General features: G+C 40.4%; 1 protein-coding gene across 3 annotated transcripts in view; it reads left to right on the forward strand.

The window, feature by feature from the left end:
- Positions 1 to 3,968: 3,968 nt before the first annotated feature.
- Positions 3,969 to 12,284, forward strand: part of LOC127453475 (RNA-binding motif, single-stranded-interacting protein 3-like) — a 219,435-nt gene continuing 211,119 nt past the window's right edge. The window contains exon 1 of one of the 3 annotated variants that reach the window (XM_051719866.1): positions 3,969 to 5,118. In XM_051719866.1, coding sequence (XP_051575826.1) covers positions 5,044 to 5,118 — 75 coding nt within the window. In that variant the 5' untranslated portion in view covers positions 3,969 to 5,043. The remainder of the gene's footprint in view (positions 5,119 to 12,284) is intronic. The other 2 variants (XM_051719865.1, XM_051719864.1) reach the window with 2 other exon arrangements.

Below are 12,284 nucleotides of genomic sequence, written 5' to 3' on the forward strand. Positions count from 1 at the left end.
GGTTTTTCTGTGGGGTAGGCGGTGGTGAACGGTTGGTTTCGAGCCCACCTACTTCACCGATATTTCAAAGCATATCAAGTTTTCTGGGCCATTTGAGTGCTGCTTTGGGAGAAAATGTAAAATATTGCCGGTGTTATGAGTCTGTTGTTTCAAATGTTTCCATGAAAAGAGCACCTTATAAGCAGAGGCCTGTCCCAAAAGGAATCATGGGAGAAAAACTAAAAAAATGGAAGAGCTCATGACTGCACTTAGGAATGTAGTCCTCCAAAGTGCCTAGTACCACCCACCCCCATGCGTTCCAAGATCAGATTGTATATAGAACTTTGTGGGATCAGATTGTTTTTATACCATTGTTTGCAAACAATAAGCCATAGATAAGAAATGAATATTAATGCAGCCAGACATTGTTGTGATGAATTGTGTCGGTAAGGTCTGATCGCAAATTGATTATGAATGCATGCCGAATGCACTGTATTTCTCTGTTTATCTCATTCGGGTTCTTGCATACTTTCCCTCTTACATTCTCTCTTTCTCTTCCCCTCCCTCCCCTCCCTCCCCTCCCTCCCCGTCTTAATGATTGATGGGATTTCAGCTTTTATCTCAGGTAAGCTTGTGCTTTTACTTATCTAGCCTGACTGTCACTGGATGAGAAAGGTGTTTGCTTGCACTGCTCAGACAGTAGATTGGCTGGACCGGAGCCAGGTGGGATAAAACCCCCAGGTGGTGGGTACAGTGGCCAATGTGGCTGTGCAAAAGTGTGGATACATACGTATTCCGGCCCCTTGGGCTTGCAGTTTTGCTGGGCCCAGCGAGTCGTTGGACAGGGCGTAGGAGGTCATTACCCTATGACCATACGCTATACGGATGCATTTTGTGTTGCGCACCGTCTCTGTGTTTACATCAGCTTTATATTTTTGCCCGTCGGGCCCTCTAGTGACCTGGCCCCCTGGGCATACACCCATAAAACCCATTGGATGATCCGCCCCTGGTGGATGGTTGCCTGGGGATTTTTAAATGGTTGCTAAGGTTTCTGGGTTTTAGCATGTTGCCATAGATGGTTGCTAGGGTGTTTTTGGGTGATTGTTTACTTGCAAAAGAAACCACCCCAAGTTTCTTCACAGATGTATCTGTAAATTTATTGGCCGATAAAAGCAATTATCTGCAATATTGGACATCCGACGATTGTTTAAAAAGCACAGAAGGGGCCTGAAAAAAAGGGTTGGATAATTAGCCTTCAACTCGTGCTGTGTGTAAAAGAAATGTATCTTATATGGAATTACTTTGAATTGCGTGACAATGACAGCAGGTTTGCAATTTGTAAGCTTTGCATTGCTATAATGTCACGTGGTGGAACTGTCGCTAAAACATCTAACACAATTAATTTGATTACTCACCTTTTATTCAGTTAATGTGAGTTAATAATGTGCTTTTTGTGTCAGTGTGTTGTTTATAACTGAGACCAGTTACTTTGAAGTATGAAAGACATGTAGACACAAAGGGAATACGTTTATTTGTAAAAGTTTGTTTGAAGTTGTGTAATTTATTTATTTAACTATTTAAAAACAAGGTAGCTCAAAAAAAAAAAAAAAAAAAAAAAAAAAAAACAGAATCACCAAACTTAACAGTTTTGGTATTGGCTAAATAATCGGAGATCGGTGTCAGCACAAAAATGTTGTATGGGTGCATCCGTTATTCCGGTAAAGGGTTTAGAACACGTCCCCATACTATGTATGAGGAATGATAATATTAATTCTATTCTTAGCAAGTTCCTTGAATAAGCATTTGAAATATGCAACCATTACACTTGTTTCGAAAGTATAACCGTGCATTACACTTAAACATTATATTTGTTAGCATTAGACTGGTGTGATAGAATTACACATTATCAGTAGTCTCAAGCATCTCCATATACTGGAAACAAATATATCAACATTAATGTATTCTTAATATACTGATCCTTTCCATGACACACACACTGGTGTTCAATACTGAATCAAAATGTAACACTTTAGTGGAAGTCTCTTTCTCCTTTTATGTAAAGCACAAGTCTTTGAATGACACTATGTTATTACATCCTTGCCTCCATCCAAGGGACACAATTAACTCATGTTTTTTTCTATGTGCCCACGAATGAGAGCAGCCGACAAGGTCTGTTTTCCCAGCTGTGCTGCAGTCCAGATGAGAGCATTTTTTTCCCATTCTTTTTTGGCTTTCTGAGAATGGTACCCCTGAGTTGCAGGGAGCATGTCCAGCTCCATTTGCAGGGTTCTTTGTAGACCGTAGCGAGAACAATTACCGAGTCATGGCACCGGCCCCGATCCTTTAGCGTGTACTCACGCTAGTCCTGCGCAATCACTACAGAAAAGCCCCACAACATTAGGCAGAGTTAGGAAATAAATAAATTTAAAAAAATCTTAATTTCCATTCCTTTACCCTTCATAGAAAATGTAACTCCCTTTTAAATGATATATCTAACTATATGGAGCAATGCTATACGAAAGTAATATATGTCAATCAGTCTAGCAATGAATGTATTAAAGAGATCATCACTCACATTTTCCTTGATCTTTTTAGATTAAAGAGTTTATATATGATGTACTATGGGAACATACTGTAACTTTCAGAACTATAGAAGATAATTTGCATAAATGGCTTATTTATATTTATAAATATTGGCTGTTTTTGGCACAAAGAACATTACTAATATTATAAATAGACGTCAAATGTAAAGTTCACTCAAAAATAAATATTCTGTCATAATTTAAGGTATTTTTCAGTAAAAATATTGACCACCGGTGCGTTCTGAGAGAAGCTAGTTCACAGTAGCTCGTATATTCACGCAAAAACAATGAACGTTCCACTGTGAACAAGCTTCTCTCATCCACTCAAGAAAATTCTAAATTCTCCTTTTGGTTACGCAGAAGTAAAGTCATATGAGTTTGGGCAAGAGGGTGAGTACATTATTACAGAATTGTAATTTTTGGGAGAACTATTCCTTTAAATGTGCGTCCATTATTGTCATATCTGTTTTGAAAAGCAATTCCATGTGTAGTTATATTGCTATGATTTGTCTTTTAGTAGCCATGCACTGTTATTAGTGTGCTGTGGATTATTTGAAGCCCTTGCACTGGTTCTCATCTCTCTCTCTCCCTCCATTCCTCCCTCTGTGCCTCGACATTCCAATCATAGTGATGAGAGAGCTTGACTTATACACCTCTTTTCTCCACTCTCTTTTTCTCTCCTCCCACACTGCAGACTTCTATGAGACCCCATCTTAATGAAAATGTATTGTTGTCTTTCCCTTTTGCAGTTTGTTTTTTTTGGTCAACACTCTCTAATTCCTTTTGCTTTACTGCTGTCTTTGAGCAAAAAATATTGCTATACCTCTCGTAATTACCGCAGTCAATCTGAAAACACTTAAAGTCTGCTTTTTCTTTGGGACTAATTTGTCATGCCCTGAAACTGCCACTCTGTATCTGCATGTGAACTTAATAGTAATAATAAAAAAAGCACTGGGAATCTAAAAAAGAAAGAAGAAACAGCAACCATGTCAAAACAATGATCAAAGTGTGTGTTCAAACAAAAGAAAGAGGCTTGGAAAAAGGAACTGTTTTTTGGAGTGCAATTTTCCTGCAGCAAGTAATTGGCCACTTCTACAATATTGCAGAGGTTGTGGGGAAAAAAAGCATCTGTTCTTTAAACTGTGCGCAGCGTTTTATTTTATGGTACTGCCTGTTTAGATTAGTGCCTTAGCCTTATGGGCAAATCTAATTCATGGACATTTTTGCAGTGCACTTATGCATTAGTGTGCATGTCAGTGTGTCAGTGTATCAGCCAATGCAAAGCTGCCTGCATGTGTCAGACAAGATCAAAGAAGCAATTTTACACACATTCATGTTTTATTTATTGAAGAAAGTGAGGTTTAAAGTACACTCTCTGAAAAAAAAAAAAAAAGAAAAGAAAAAAGAGAAGAACAAGGATGAAACAGCTTGGATGAATCTAAAAAAAGGCGATCAGATAAAGTTGAGTCTACGGTTGACCAGTAGGGGGCCTCGACTCCTTGCTGTGCTGCCTCTGTCTCCTCCCCCTAAGTGTGGAGTAGGAGTAAGTTATCCTGTTCTCCACTAGTGAAGCCGTGCAGTGGGTGGCACCTCTCCCAGGAGGACAAACAGAGATAGGATGCTTTGGACTCTCCCCGTGGCTGGGAGTGGTGCAGCCAGCCTTTAGCCCTGCCTACCAGGCTGTGGAGTAGGAGGATCTGAGTGCTGCCCGAGCTGATCCTTTCACTCTTCCCCACAGTGTGGAGCAGCCAGCAGTACACGCACACACACTCACACACACTCTCACACAGCCACACACATTCACTCACACTCGCACGCAACAAAGCAAGCAGACAAGGGAGGCAGTAAAATCAAAGAACATTAGAGACAGAAACAACCTTTTGCCGGAGTTTTTTTTTTGGGGGGGGATATTAAAATCTGCCTGGAGTTGTGCCATTTCCTGTCGACTGTCTACATCACAGCTTTGTGCTTCAGCCAGAAGGGAACAAAGTGTGCGACTGGGATATCTGTCAACCTCCTTTGGGAACTGATGCTGCACCGACTGTCAACGAGTGAAGGAGTATAGCGTGAGAAAAACATAAAGAGAGAGCAAGCGACAAAGTCAGGGCATGAGCAGAAGACCAGAAGCCGGCTTTCCCGAGAAGTGATCTCCACAGTGCCCCCTCCTCTTCCCTTATCTCCCTCCTCCTTCCTCTCCTCTCTCCTGTGCCGTTGCTCCTTATTTCTTCACGCACACCTCCACTGCTATCCCATCCTTGTCTCTCTGTTCTTTCTCCATCACCTCCTCCTCCCTTCCTCCCGAAGACGGCGTGAGACGCGCGCTGTGGTCGTATCATCCCATTCTCTCTCTGCATCCTCCTTTGGCCCCATCCCTCACACAGATCTAGCCTCCAGCTGTGGAAACGCGAGCAGAAGCTCATTGAGTGTTGGATCCCACACGCGAGTCTCTGTATCCAGCCACAGCCAGAAGGATTCCAGCTACATGGGCAAACGCTTGGAACAGCAACCAATGTACCCCCAGTACACTTACTACTACCCTCACTACCTTCAGACTAAGGTAAGACACCTTGATCGTTTGCTTATCTGGTTGGTTATCACACTTCTTTATGCCCACACCCTTCTGCTAGATTTCTGACACTCAAACCACATGACTGATAAATAATATGGACCGCACTCTGTTTATGGTCAAAACAGGAGGATGTGTTAAGCCTGATTTATACTATGGAAGAAGCCAAACTTTTGTCTCTTGGATGAACTAAAGTACCCTAGTTGAATGAAGCCAGCATTTATACTACACACAGCATCATTTAAAAATTAGTTAGTTAATTCCACAGAAGTAATGCTAATAATGCAGGTCTTTCTCTCTGTGGATCGCCACTTTTACTGCTGTAATGCTTTGTCAACAGAGCACCTTCCACTTTTGACATCGTGTTTAAATGGCACCCATGATTAGTTTTATCCATTCATCATCGCTCTTCGACCAGCCGAGTTCTCCTAGGTCAAGAATTTCAGAGATGTGAGTGAACAGAAGAAATCTCACCTAACGAACACCTTGGCAGAACAAAAACGTCACTGCATTTCGTCGTTGTTTGTAGGTGAACTAAGCAAGGTCTGTTCGCCCAGTAAGTATATATCAGCCTCAAGTGTAACACACGTACGCACTTACACGAAAACTCATGAAACTAAGATTCTATCCTCTCAGCCATATAGCCTGTGGTGGAGGGACTTTAATAATTGCATCCTCTCTCTAAGCCCCTTACGCCACCCGGACATGGAGAATTGATTACCACGCGCTGATCGATAGTGCTGAGATGCTATCGGGGGCACTGGTGATCTTGGCCTCCCTCTGTGATTCATGAATGTTTTTATGTGACGTGCCCCATAAATGCTAAGGTATACTTCCATTTTTCTCAGCATGCCATTCTGTCTCATGCACGGCCAAACGATCAGCCTTTCAAAGTACTGTATACTTTTTTGACCTGCGAGCCCATACGGACGTGTTTGACGCTTGCGCACTAAAGCTGCTTTGTGATACTGTTGTAGCACAGTCAATGGCAGGAGAATGCGCCAATGATGCACAAAGATTCGGACTGACAGCGTACAGCCCGGTTTTTCTAGACATGCAAACAGCATGTCTTTGCACATGCGCCAGTCTGCATTTACTATGTTGATGACTAATGATTTGTGTCATGCGCACTATGTGCAAGACATACCTGCATCTGGTAAACCGTAGGATACGTTGACATTAGGAGGCCAGCACTTGAGTTACCCATTCAAGTGAATGAAAGTGTGAAAGGATTATGATTGGATCAGAGCAAAAAATGGCTGTTAAAACAAAAGGCGTGTATAAACAAGTCAAGATGCTTCTTCTGGATCAAGTTGCATGGAGAAATTATGAAGTGTAAATGACTAATCAGAGGAAATTGAAGATAGAAAAAAAATCTCTTTACTGGAAGTCTTTTGGAAGAGTTGCTTGCACTACATTAGCCAAATATGCAAGCGTTCCCAAAAGACACATGATAAACGGCAGTGGCCAAATCAGTCTCCATCAGAAAAGTGTTTATGACTTTCCCTCCTTCGTCTCCTGCATTAAACTCCCAGATTTTAGTGAGTACTTGGTCAATTTCAACCTTCAAAATCTGTTAGAAACTACTTGATTAAAACCATTCATAACTAATGGTTATTTAACTAACATAATTTTTTAACTATTCTATACTGTACATGGCATTAGCAACAGGCATGGTATTACACCCAAATAAGCACACAAAAGCATGCACACACACTTCCCACCCATCTAGCTGCCTTCAAGGTCAAGTCAAATTAGATCTATCCACTTCCACTGTCTAATGAGTTTCTCAGAGTTTCTCAAAGGGATTGGGGGGCTCATGTTTTTGTCCATCTCTCGTCACAACCAAAAATCCTCACAACAACAATAACTCACATTGCTAAAGAGCGTCTGTCAAATATACATATTCATGAATATTCAAAGGATGTAATTAAATATTCAAGATTTGAGGGGACAATATCTAAAAGTTGAAGAATCGGCCATTGGAAAACACATATTGATCAGCCACTATTCTGAATATTGGGGAGGACATGTCCACCTTAACGTCTAAGGTGGCTGTGGCCCTGAAATATTCAGAGGGTTATGTTCAGCCTTTTTAAAGCATGTTTGGTGATCTTTACCAAAGTGGAACATTATGGGTAAATAGTCAAATGGGCCAGTCTGGGAATAATTATTGACCTGCAGATTATTAAAGGAGATGGAGGAGGTTTCTTGGCACTGGCACTAGAGTTTCGGATTTCAAATGTTTGGCCTCGTCTGTGAAGGATGGGGACCTCATGTGAGAGTGTGTGGATGCGGGTCAGCGTGAGTGCGATTGTGTGTGTGTGTGTGTGTGTGTGTGTGTGTGTGTGTGTGTGTGTGTGTGCGCGCGTGTTTGTGCGTGTGTGATTGGTGATGTAAATGGCCTGTTATTAATCTTGATTCCAGTGTGCTCTCTGAGTGGAGGCATTCCTTCAGGGGAAATCAATCATGAGGGGGAAGAGGGGCAGCTGACACCCAATCACTGCCTCTCTCTCTCTCTCTCTCTCTCTCTGCCCCAATAACGCTGTGTGCTCAATCAGAGGCAAATGTTAAGCAGGGGAAATTATGATGCTACAGTAAGCCATTAATGTTGAGATTCAGCAATTCTGCTATGTGATATAAAGACCTTGGGATCAACTGAAGTCAATTATGTATTTTCGTTGAAGTAGGTTCAAAAGAAAATTAAATGTGAATTGAAATGCCTCCATTAATTTATAATGTGGGTCGTAGGTATCATTGTACATGAAATTAGGTGCAAATGATATCAGGCCTTTCAGCAATATATTGTTGTACAAAGTGGCTTCTTTTTTTTCAAGTTGTGGATTAAAATTCTGCCCTGTTCTATTAACGTCAGATTTGCTTTTTGACCATTATAAAATTACCGGTAGTGCTAAATTTGTGTGGTCTCATGGATTATTTTGTGTATGCTCAGGTCATTGGAAAACACTGTGTGTATTTTGCAGGAAAGTGAACAGTTGGCATATTATAACAATTTGAGCATAATATTATTTGTTATTTGTTATATATTATTTATTAAACTGTAAGCCCTCGAGTGTGGCATCATTCCGCATGCCAAAAGCCCAGTGTCACCACAACTTTATGCACATACAGTATCTCTACAGTACCTTAGCATGCCACCCCTCCTCCATACACAGGCTGCATGTTTCAGCTAAACATGGGCAGAAATGTAAACATATAAGAGTGTGTGGGCTGAGATATCCTTGACAGCAGTCATACACCAGTGGGATATAAAATAGAATTTAAAGGAGTTAATTCCCCCCTGGTATTGTGTCAACAGAGGCCAGTGGGGCTCTTTCTTCCATTCAATCAGTGCAAGAAGTCAGAGCTCTACAGTGTGTGTGCATTGATGTTTCAAAAGGAGGGAGAGAGAGAACACTAAAATTTAGAGTAGTGAGGTTGTGTATGCATACATATAACTTGTCTATCTATCTGTTTATCGATTTGTCTATCTATCTGTTCCTCTGTCTGTCTATCTGAATTCAGAGCAGTGAGATTGTGTATGCCAGCGAATGTGGTGTTCGGTTACACTCGGTGGGGTCAGCTTTTTGTACAGCAGAAATAACATCCAGTCGGCCTTTAAACCTCTCCTCTCAGCGGGAGCACACACTAACAGCCCTGCAGTAGGGTGACATGTGGCTTGCTAGTGACATTCCCACTGCATTATGGGAACGGTGCTTATATATTTGGCTCATTATGTTTCTAATGCTTTCAATGTCATTTAGGATTATTACACTGTGATATTTACCCTGCTTATGGATAATTAGCAGAATGATGCTTCATATTCCTCTAGTAGCTTTTTTTGTTTTGTTTTTACTACAACCCTAAAATGCTCTCATCTTCCCTCCTCCAAATAACCTTCATCTCAATAATTAAACACACTAATGGACGAGCAATTTACAGGTATCAACGACAGTTTGAAATTCAGTATTTAAATCCAACGCTGTCATTAAAAAGGTGAAAAAATAGATTAAAATCCACAAAAACACAGCAATTCCTCCCACAAATGACTCATTGTGATAAATTGAGTAATTTAGGTCCAAAAAATGGCTCGTCTTTTGCATAATTGTCTGGTTGTTAAAACATGCGATTTTCAGTGCGTCAGATATTATTGGAACACAAAGCAAGATATCCTGAACACTCGACCCGTCCAGCGTGCTCCCTCTGAGAACAGAACAACATTACTTGTAATAGCATTACATGATATTAGGCTATAATACAGTTTCTAAAAAATCAAATATTTGGTGAGGTCGTTTGCAATCTAATGCTTTTTCCATTCGTGATTTTTGCTACAGACATAATGCTGGAGGCAAGCCATAATGAGATATGTAGAAACTTGAACTTATGAGAGTGCAGGCTTTGCATGTGTGTGTGAATTATACATGTGAACCCTTCCGTCGGGAAAGACTGCGCTGTAAAATGCTTGCTGTAAGTGTGTTTCTTTAAGCGTCGGGCTGGGGTTGTCGGATTTGCAGAGAGTACTAAATTATGCTTGTCTGTGTGTAATTTGTCTGTTAGCATTTGAATTCGGGTCTAGACCAGAAACTTCTTTTGTTTCCTCAACATAAGTTATTTTTTAGATGTTCAACTGCTAATTCGATTTGTCATGACTGTGATGTTGTTATGTGAATCTATCTATCTATCTATCTGTCTATCTGTCTATCTATGTATCTGTCTGTCTGTCTGTCTGTCTAGATAACTAGATCCATCCATCCATCCATCCAAATGTTTTATTTAATGTTGAACATCACTAATATAAGAGTGAAATTGCCATTTATTATATAAAGCATGCAGTTCTCTGATGTTGCAACAGAGACTCACATGACACTTACTTCACCATTTACTGTTTGAAACCATGTGTGGTACAGTACATCACTAACCTTTCTAATATTAACGTGAGAGACTGGGTTATTTAAATACAGCAAGCGTTCATACAGTATTTTTAGTCTATCAATGTTCTGCTCTTCTCCTGTCTTTCCTTCCCTCTCTTTCTCTCCTCTTCCCTCCCTTTCCCTCTCTCTTCCTCTCTCTCCCACTGTGTCCTGGGCATTCTCTCCAGCCATCTGTTCAGAGGGGTGGGGTTCACTCTGAAAAGAGGAACATACTTGGCAAACATACCCGCATAGGTAGATGTAATTTTATGCCCAAGATTGTCCTCGTTTCAGTGTCGAAATGCTCTGCATTAGAACATTAAAATAAAATCATACAAAGCACACACAAGAACTGTTTGTTGTTGTACTTCAAAATATTCTGGCCTGTTCTGAAGGTTGTTTAAATGTGTTCTACATTTTCTCTTCTTGCATCTGAGAGAAATCACTCTTATGCATTTCCAGTGGCACAAACCCAATATGAGAATGTTTAAGAAGAAACCTTTACTGTCACCGGCAAGCTACTGAGTTAGAGTAGCTTTTATAAAACAGATCTGTTCTAGCTCTAAAATCAGATTAGATGAGCCAAGTTCAAAGCCAATGTAAAATAGTCAATATACACACCTGTGACTACACTTCAATTGCATTCTAGATTAATGTGCCAAGTTTTCGGTTATGTTTTATGTACAAGTACCAACTTAATCTCAGATGTTTTTCCTAAAATTCTTAAGGAAAAATAAAATTAGAAACAAATGAGACATGAAATACAAGTCTGGAAAATATAAATAAATACACATTTTAAATTAAAAAAAAAAACATTTGAACATTTTTGACATTTAATACAAGTATAGTGCTTTAAAATTTCTGAATATTTGTCTTCGTAGAATTCTGACAAGAAATGCTAGTTAATATTTAAATCTTTGACTTTGGATGGCAAACTTTGGTATCTTGGCAAATTTGAGCACGGTGTGAGACATTGCTGAGATCTCTTCTAAATCTCTAGGGGAGACACAAATGAGTTTACTATAGCCTTTTTATCAGGAGAAACATCTGAGAAGCATAGAGAAGCATTTTCTCTTCATTTAATCTCATTTTCCCCTTGAGAAACAACTGAGATATTAAAGAGATCTCATTTTGATTCTTATAATCAAATCAAATTAAATCAAATCAAATCACTTTTATTGTCACACAACCACATACACAAGTGCAATTGTGTGTGAAATTCTTGGGTGCAGTTCCGAGCAACATAGTAGTCGTGACAGTGATGAGACATATACCAATTTACAATAAACATCAGATTTACACAACACAATTTAAAATCTAATATACACATAATTACACACAATACAATATACAAATAATAACATACAGTGTACAGTATATAATACACACAATATAGAATACACATTATTCAATAAAAATAGTATATATAGTATGTATAAAATATACAGTAGGTTGTATTGTACTGTATTGACATTCAGGCTGTCGGTTGATAATAAGTTGCCAGTGTGTTGTTTAGAGAGAATATAATTTATGACAGTCCGGTGTGAGATAATAAGAGTAATAAAGTGCAGTGCTGATGTATTTTGATCAAGAGTTCAAAAGTCTGATTGCTTGGGGGAAGAAGCTTTCATGTAGTTGGCTAGCGCGGGTCCTGATGCTGCGATACCACCTGCCTGATGGTAGCAGTGAGAACAGCCCATGGCTCAGGTGGCTGGAGTCTCTGATGATCCTCCGAGCTTTTTTCACCCACCGCCTGGTATATATGTCCTGGAGGGAGGGAAGCTCACCTCCGATGATGTGTCTGGCAGTTTGCTCCACACTTTGCAGTGCTTTGCGGTTGTGAGCGGTGCTATTGCCGTACCAGGCGGAGATGCAGCCAGTCAGGATGCTCACTACATTGCAGGTGTAGAACCGTGTGAGGATGTGGCGGTTCATTCCAAATTCCTCAGCCATCTCAGGAAGAAGAGGCGCTGATGAGCCTTCTTCACAACGGCCTCAGTGTGGACCGACCATGTGAGTTCCTCAGTGATGTGGACACCCAGGAACTTAAGCTGCTGACTCTCTCCACTGGTGCTCCATTGATGGTGATGGGGCTGTGTTCTCTTTCTCTTCTCCTGAAGTCCACCGCAAGCTCCTTTGTCTTACTGACGTTGAGGGAGAGGTTGTGCTCCTGACACCATTCTGTCAGAGTGTGCACCTCCTCTCTGTAGGCTGTTTCATCATTGTCAGTGATCAGACCTACCACTG

This window comes from Myxocyprinus asiaticus, chromosome 15 (genome assembly GCF_019703515.2).
Source record: "Myxocyprinus asiaticus isolate MX2 ecotype Aquarium Trade chromosome 15, UBuf_Myxa_2, whole genome shotgun sequence".
In the NCBI taxonomy this organism is placed as follows: Eukaryota; Metazoa; Chordata; class Actinopteri; order Cypriniformes; family Catostomidae; genus Myxocyprinus; species Myxocyprinus asiaticus.